Source organism: Sinocyclocheilus rhinocerous, unplaced genomic scaffold (genome assembly GCF_001515625.1).
Source record: "Sinocyclocheilus rhinocerous isolate Xijiao unplaced genomic scaffold, SAMN03320098_v1.1 scaffold2117, whole genome shotgun sequence".
Lineage (NCBI taxonomy): Eukaryota > Metazoa > Chordata > Actinopteri > Cypriniformes > Cyprinidae > Sinocyclocheilus > Sinocyclocheilus rhinocerous.
In genome coordinates, this window is record NW_015626361.1 from 794754 (window position 1) to 803509 (window position 8756).

Here is an 8756-nt window from a genome sequence, read left to right on the forward strand (position 1 = left end):
CAGAATCAAAAGCCATTTTGTAAAGTGATGAATGGAAACTACAACACATATAATTTTTGTTTACATTTTCACCAACAGCAAAACAAAACAAACAAAATCCATGATAGCATTTCTGTGACTTTACAAATGAGGAAAAAAATATCAAGAGCTTGATTACATTGGACAAAAGGCAAAAATTCTGAACACATTGTAAATGGCACATAACACATATTCTTTCTCTTCTCTGCTCAGACATACAGTGTTGGGGGTGACAATCTGCGTAGTTTGACAGAGAAACTGCGTGCAGTGGCTCACACTCTGCAGATGAGCATACAGGGGCGCTGGCGTGTCAATACTAGTGACGGACAGAGCGCCACCAAGCTTTCACAACAGGTACTGCAGGCGGTGGTGGACGTGATCACAGCATCCAATGGACTCGTGTCTTTGCTCAACAGGTGAGAATCACACAGTCTGGACCACAGAGCAATGTTTACCTGCATGTTTTCATATACAGGCTGTGAATTTGTGCATGGAGTAGTGTTGTGGCGTTTGATTCTTTCTCAGTCATTATATGTATGTCTTTTTGACAGGTATCAATTTGCACAGCAGACTGGACACAAAGCAAATGAGAAAGTTGCCACTCTGTGTAAAGATCTGGACATTACAGTGCATAAGGTAAGTGTGTTCTTGTTACAGTGTTTTAAAGGGAGATTTCACCCAAGAAATGGTCATTGTTTGCTCATTACGTTGTTACAGAGTATTTAAGTTGCTCTTTTCCATAAAATGGAAGTGAATGGGGTGGTGACTGTCAAGCTTCAAAATTACAATAAAGCAATAACTTTGTGTGAGTAACAGACTGAAATGGAAAAGGGTCTTTTTCACATATAAGAGGTCTTTATACCATTAAAAAATCCTTCAAGTTTCATATCTTAAAACATTCTCCTCAATATAAAGCATTTATTTAACCAAGCTCCAAAAACAGATATTATCGGATATATCGTTTGGATATTGTGAGATTTGTGATGTCACACGGTCAAAAACATTTGCATATGACTGCCTCCAGCGCAAGATATCAACAAATACGTCTATATCATTGCAACATAGGCCCCGCCCCTGGTGTTCCTTAATAGCTGACACTTGTCTACACTGGATGCCAGTGTTGTGTCGCATCAAAAGTAAATAGAACCCATTATAATCACTGATGCTTTTTGCACTGGATACAGTATACAGATGCCCATTCAAATTTGTGACATAGTCCACGAGCTTAAGTCTGCCGACTATCAGTATGAGTAAAGGAACGTTCGCTGTGACGTGTCCTATTTAAACAGCTTGTTTGCATCTCTGTACAGACTTCAGAAGGATCCTAGCATCAGGAGTAAGTGAATTGTTTATTTTAATGGCATCTCAGATTGCTTTAGATTATTATATGTTTGTTCGGAGCACTTGCATATCTTAAAACATTCTCCTCATTATAAACAAAGCATTTATTTAACCAAGCTCCAAAAACAGATATTATCGGATATATCGTTTGGATATTGTGAGATTTGTGATGTCACACGGTCAAAAACATTTGCATATGACTGCCTCCAGAGCAAGATATCAACAAATACTTATATATCATTGCAACATAGGCCCCGCCCCTGGTGTTCCTTAATAGCTGACACTTGTCTACACTGGATGCCAGTGTTGTGTCGCATCAAAAGTAAATAGAACCCATTATAATCACTGATGCTTTTTGCACTGGATACAGTATACAGATGCCCATTCAAATTTGTGACATAGTCCACGAGCTTAAGTCTGCCGACTATCAGTATGAGTAAAGGAACGTTCGCTGTGACGTGTCCTATTTAAACAGCTTGTTTGCATCTCTGTACAGACTTCAGAAGGATCCTAGCATCAGGAGTAAGTGAATTGTTTATTTTAATGGCATCTCAGATTGCTTTAGATTATTATATGTTTGTTCGGAGCACTTGACTGCAGATTGTTTTGCAAACAATGCACAGTGTAATGGAGAGTTGGCAAAGAAACTTTTGTTGAAAGATGAAGCAGCCAACTGTATTGAATTTGACAGCAGCTGCATCGCAAACCATAAGTAACGATTTTATAATGCTTTGTCTGTATATAATGATTTTATATGGATAATGTTTGGATCAATGCACTTGATGCAATAGCTAGGGGGCGTTGTTACTATTTCCTATTCAATGACGTTAGCCAATCATAACAGTGGCTGTTTACTGACCAGCCTTAAAGGAGCCGTCCCCTAAAAACGGATCATTCAGACAGAAGGTCAGAATAAGGGTCGAAAATAATAATTTTTCTGCATATATATTTGTTTTTTTTTTCTGCAAAAATGTTATTAACATTAGAAATGAACCTCAAGAAACATATTAATAAAGAAATCCATGTCATAACCCCTTTACAGTATGTAATTTGTTCATTGAAAATGTCTGCCATATCTCGCTGCATACCACAGTAGAGGGAAAATGTTTCAGGCTGTAGTGACTGAAATGATCAAAGTCAAAGACAGTTCTAGTGATTTTTAAATCTGTCCATGCTGCCTTTTTGTGGTGTTCTTTGTGTAGCTTGCCAGCCTAAATATTTTTTCGAGATGCATCTTGCATGTTGTCCAAAAATGACTTTGTTTGTTTGTTCTGTGCCTGATACTCACAAACACATTATAATGCTGACAAACACATGGTTTTGATTACACATATTCAATGGACTCGAGGGCTAAGGCTGTCCGAGAGAGAGGGGGAGAGAGAGGGAGAGGGGGCGGACATTAAAAGTTAGACTACGAGAACTGAAAGAAGTTTCAGTCGTGTGTTTTTATTCACCTGCTGTGAGTGTACAAGAGAGAAAGTCACATGATATTCACTTCATCAGAAGAGTATCTTTCATCTGGACCTGGAACAGTAGGGTTTGTTTTTCCATCTATTGATAATTTTATACTTTAATAAGTTTTGATTGCATATTTTCTCTCTACCATTCATTAAAATTGACATACTTTTACCCAGAAAGCTTCACATGTTTAACAGTCACCTTTACTTGGGTGCACACACACACACACACACACACACACAGATATTAATGATAAAACATGTTGACATACTCACAGTGTCGTTGGAAATCAGATAGCATCTATTTCAAGATTTGTGTTTGCTTTATCATTCGAAAGGCATCTGAACCATTTGCTTAATGTTTCTTGCAGATTTCTTGTCTGCTTTAAAGTTTCAATTACTTTTTGGAGCTGTTTGTGTATGCAGGGAGGGAAATAACAAAAAAGGGGTTGAATCGTGATGTGGCTTAGTCTTCCACTCTGAGACCAAACAGCATTGCTAAAGAGGGGAAGGAAAGTGTGGAAATGAGAAAGAAGCTAAGTGGTTATGTGCATGTATGGAGAAACAATGTGCAATGTGCACACTAAGAATGTTGACACTTGATGCTATCAGCTCCTTTCTGTCGGCTGTCACACACACAGACACACAAACACGGAGTAAATCACTAGAGTTGTTCTCTCTCCCTTTCTGCTTTGTCACTGGGTTTGTTTTCCTAAAGCTTATGGCATCTTTTCCAATTTAAATGCATTGTTTGTATACTTCTTGTTTATACTACATACAGTATTGTGGGTGTATCATGAGTGCAAATGCTTTCTTGTGCAACAATCAGGAACTTTTTCATGTAAGAACGGCAGCAGTAAGAAAGGAGTTAATGTACAAACTGAAAGCTGTTCTAGATCACCGATCCTTACATAAACATTCATACATAAAATGGGGTCCAAAAGTCTAAGACCACCAGTGAAAATACTAATGTTACACATTTCCATTCAAAAGTTTAGGATCAGTAATACAAAAAAAAAAAGCATTTTAAATAAGTTTCTTATGCTTACCATGACTGCATTTATTTGATCAAAAATACAGTGAAAACAGTAATATTGTTATATTACTGAAAAAAAATATTACTGGTTTCTATTTTAATATATTTTAAATGTTATTTATTCCTGTGATGGTAAAGCTGAATTTTCCGCAGTCATTACTCCAGTCTTGTCAGTATCACATGATCCTTCAGAAATCATTCTAATATGTTGATTTGCTGCTCAAGAAATATTTTTTATTATCGAATGCAGTCACTTTTTTGTAGAAGCTGTGATTTTTTTTCACATTAGCAGCATTTATTTGAAATAGAAATCTTTTGTAACATTAATGCATTTCTTTAGTCACTTTTAAACATTTTAATGCATCCTTGCTGTAAAAAAAAAGGACTTCTTTTAAAAAAGTCTTACTGAAGCCAAACTTTTGAACGATAATGTGTATATATACATAATTAGAAAAATAGATAAATGTATATTAAATTACAGCCGATAAATCCTAAATCAAAACGGTTCACATCTGATTGAGGTCAGAACACTCAACTCAGTTCAGTCTAAAGGTTTCTGGAAATAGAGTGTTCATTCTGCTTACGTTTAATAAGTTTCTGACATTTGAAGCCATGAAGACCATGCAGGACAGGTGTTAGGGGACAGGTGGTCCTCTGATCCTTATAGAAACCACGTCAACTGAAGTCAAAGGTCATCATGTCAAGCAAACTTTTCTGGTGATACTAGTGTGTGTCATATCATATGTGGATGACTGTGTCTTGCTCACTGGTGGTGCTGAGGTTTTAATGAGCAGATGAACAAATATTCAGTGTCTCCAGGGTTAACCCAGATATGAAGGGAAACAGAGATATAATTTTATCAGCGATATAATTGCACCTGTGCGTGTTTTGGTGTGTTTTTATGAATTGGCAGCACTGCCTGGGGAGTGTGGAATAATTAGCAGCCAGCCAATGACTTTAACGAGAAAGAGAGAGAGGAGTAATGAACTTAAAAAGAAGGAGAGGTGAGGGAGTGAAAGATAGATTAATTAAAATAGAGATAAGAGGCAGAGAGTGAGAGAGGGTGCAAAAGGAAATTCACACACACACACACACACACACACTGTACTGAAATACATCAGTGGATTAAGCAGAAAAGGTCACGTCGATCAGACAGAGGTACTGTGTGTGCTTGTTTTATCTTTTTTGCCCTGAATATATTTTTCCCTCGATGTTTACACATCTGAAGTTGCTTCAGAATTTTTTTGTATAATATTTGCTGGTTTGTATTGAGAGGAAATGGTTATTTTATTTAATAAACAGGACAGGTGGTCCTCTGATCCTTATAGAAACCACGTCAACTGAAGTCAAAGGTCATCATGTCAAGCAAACTTTTCTGGTGATACTAGTGTGTGTCATATCATATGTGGATGACTGTGTCTTGCTCACTGGTGGTGCTGAGGTTTTAATGAGCAGATGAACAAATATTCAGTGTCTCCAGGGTTAACCCAGATATGAAGGGAAACAGAGATATAATTTTATCAGCGATATAATTGCACCTGTGCGTGTTTTGGTGTGTTTTTATGAATTGGCAGCACTGCCTGGGGAGTGTGGAATAATTAGCAGCCAGCCAATGACTTTAACGAGAAAGAGAGAGAGGAGTAATGAACTTAAAAAGAAGGAGAGGTGAGGGAGTGAAAGATAGATTAATTAAAATAGAGATAAGAGGCTGAGAGTGAGAGAGGGTGCAAAAGGAAATTCACACACACACACACACTGTACTGAAATACATCAGTGGATTAAGCAGGAAAGGTCACGTCGATCAGACAGAGGTACTGTGTGTGCTTGTTTTATCTTTTTTGCCCTGAATATATTTTTCCCTCGATGTTTACACATCTGAAGTTGCTTCAGAATTTTTTTGTATAATATTTGCTGGTTTGTATTGAGAGGAAATGGTTATTTTATTTAATAAACAGCCTGATTCATGGAATTTTGGAAGTCGTCTCTTATGTAGAGTGACTAAATTCGGTTCAGAGTTCATTTTGCTCACTATGTGGTCAATGTTAGATGATATATAAAGACCTCGTAGAGGTTTAAAAACAGTAATGTTACAGCTCAGTTTACACAAAACTAGACTTGATATTTATATTTTTTGCTAGGAAATTCTGTCTAGAAGGTAGTACAGAATGGGATGCAAGCTAGACATAGTACAAATGCCTTACTGACAATGTAAAAATGTAGAAAGGTTTCTTTGAGGGTTAGGGGATATAAAATATCATCAGCTGAGTATAAAAACAATAGAAGTCAATGGAAAGTTCCCACCATGATAGGAAAACAACCATGTGTGTTGTTTATGCGTTTGAGAAGTGTAAATGGATCCATGCAGGATGTAAGGCAGATCTTTTTTTAGTATCTTCAGGTCTGCTGGTCTGTGACCCCTTATTAGAGCATTTGATTTAGCTGTTTGTCTCTGCCTAGAGACAGAACATTTATATACTTTGGTTTGCTCCATTTTTTCATTGTACACAGCTGCAAATGCAGTTATTTGTCATGCCAATAAACTACAGAAAAAAAGAGGGAGAAAAAGGTGTAGAAAGGGGAGAGAACAGCTGACTTGTGTTTTATCACTGAGGAAAGCTCTCTCTCTTTCTGCAGTTAATGATCATTATCAGTGTGAAATGAAGAGCTTTGTTGGGAACTAGAAGATAACAAGGTAAAAGCTTTTGAGCTGAATGAAGCTCCTTTCTGTGAGGATGTCAGCCTCAATAGAACTAAAGGACGAGGAAAACAACAGGACTGGAGAGAAAATTAATATCAGGTGTCTTTCTCCTTTTCAGTTTTTAAACTGAGCTTTGAGATTTAGTTTTCAGTTATACATTTAGTTATGCATCTGCTCAGCTGCATGCCTACAAAGAAAATAGGGCAAAAAAATAAAAACAGTGCAAAACAATGCAAAGCAAAATATCAAAAGACAAAATATTCAGAAGTAGCAACAGATGTTTTCTTCTGTATTGTGGTGTACATCCGAGTGTAAACGATTTTTGAAATAGAAAAAATGAGGACAAGGACTTTGTTATGTACATTGGTTGTTGACTGGATTTTGAGATATGGGTGTTGCACTGAATAATGGGGGCAGATCTGAATGTGAGCTTGCACTCGATTGTAGGAAAGGGTTTAGGTTTAAGCAGACTGAATGATTGGAGAAGTCCAGTATATTTCAACAGAGAGAAGCATGTAGTTAGTAATTATGACATTTTTATAAAAAATAATGAGGTCAAACAAAAAAGAAATAAAAGAAATCTGCATCTGATTAATTTACAATAAGAACAATAACATTTTCAAATTTAGAAAATAGTGTGAATTTTCATTTAATGCCGATAAGTATTTGTATTTAAATTTCCCTGTCTTGTATCCAGGCCCAGACAAACATTTACAAACTTTTTCTCCATTTTTGGTGCTGACTTTTGTGGAAATCTGCAGAATCCTGTGGAATGGATTTTAAAATGATAACGTATTAAATGGTGCCGAGTCTGCCAACAAAGCCACACTGTTGTTTGTAGGTCAAAGGATAATCGAAGTCACAAAATTATTAAATAAGCAAAGAGGTAGCAGACATGTCTAATGAAAATAACAGTTGATTCTGTGAAATTCTGTGTAGTTTCTGATTCAGATTAGACTTGCTTGTATCTTTTCCTGCAGTGATTAAGATGAGATTTATTGTGGTAAATCAGTGAGATGACTTTCAAATCAGCAGTAAGGACTGATCTGTGCTTGAACTGTACCATAATGACCTATAAAAAGACACCCTGGCAGTTTTATTTGACAGGGTTTGAATATACAGTAAAATATATTACACTAAATTACACTGAAGGCATGACCAGTGTGTGTCCTGTTTGACCTTCCACATCATTCCATCCTGTCATTCCCTTCAGTTTTACGTTTACATCTGTTTCCATGGCAACGGCATCTTAGGCTGCATTTACACTGCAAGTCTTAATGCACAGATCCGATTTTTTGGCATGTCTGTTTACATTCACTTTAGACACGACTGGTATCCGATATCTGTGTTTACATTAATTCCCACCCAAAAGGATTGTCTGCAGTGATCGCTTTACTATGCACATGGTAGACCATCGGGTTTTAAATGGTCGTGCTATTAAAATTATTTATATAATTCACGTCGAATGGCCATTATTATTTGCCAGCATGGACAACGGCTGTCATGGATGTTTTGCAGCACAAAATCTGACTGAACGGATAAAGACCGGAAAATAACGGTAATTTTAATTTGTTAGACTATTTTATCTACAGCTCGTTAGAGGTAGAATTCTTTAGTGAAATAAAGTTGATATTTATTGAAATGAATTCGAATTAAGCAGAACGATAGAGAGAGAGAGAGAGAACGAACGAACGAACGCACGCATGCACCCACGTGCGAGCGAGCGATTGTGAAGCATTGCAAACAAGCTTGTCGGTTTAATTACAAAAACTGCTAAGTTATCACCTCATTGCTGAGAAATATATGTAGCTTTTAGCTGATGTATTTTTAAAATTCACGGGGCAGGGGTTGAAAACCAGCTCCTGAATGTGCAATCTCTTACTATAAAAAGTTTCCATCTCAATAAAATGCGAGCGCATACAGAGCACGCCGGCATTAAAACGCCATTAAAAATCTTTATGAGCAAACGTGTCGCCCTCGCATTGGGAGTTCTGTGGAGAATCGGATATGTGTGTTTAGACGTAGGTCGGATGTCCAGATATCAGATGTGTATCCGATTAAAATCCACATTTGGAAGTGGCTCAGATCGGATGCAAAAAAATCAGATCTCGTGCGGGTTTTTGTGTTTACACGTGTGCAACAAATTCCGATCTGTGTCAGATGTGAGCGAAAGATCGGATTTTTTGTTCCAGTGTAAACGCAGCCT

General features: G+C 37.0%; 1 protein-coding gene across 7 annotated transcripts in view; it reads left to right on the forward strand.

The window, feature by feature from the left end:
* Positions 1-8756, forward strand: part of LOC107711740 (connector enhancer of kinase suppressor of ras 2-like) — a 47762-nt gene that overhangs the window by 8586 nt on the left and 30420 nt on the right. Inside the window, exons 1-2 of one of the 7 annotated variants that reach the window (XM_016516825.1) lie at positions 198-434; positions 570-654. The exons of the other annotated variants lie outside the window; for them this stretch is intronic. Of the exons in view, the coding sequence (XP_016372311.1) occupies positions 304-434; positions 570-654 (216 nt within the window). The 5' untranslated portion in view covers positions 198-303. Of the gene's footprint in view, positions 1-197; positions 435-569; positions 655-8756 lie in introns of those variants that run through there. 7 annotated transcript variants of the gene reach the window in all.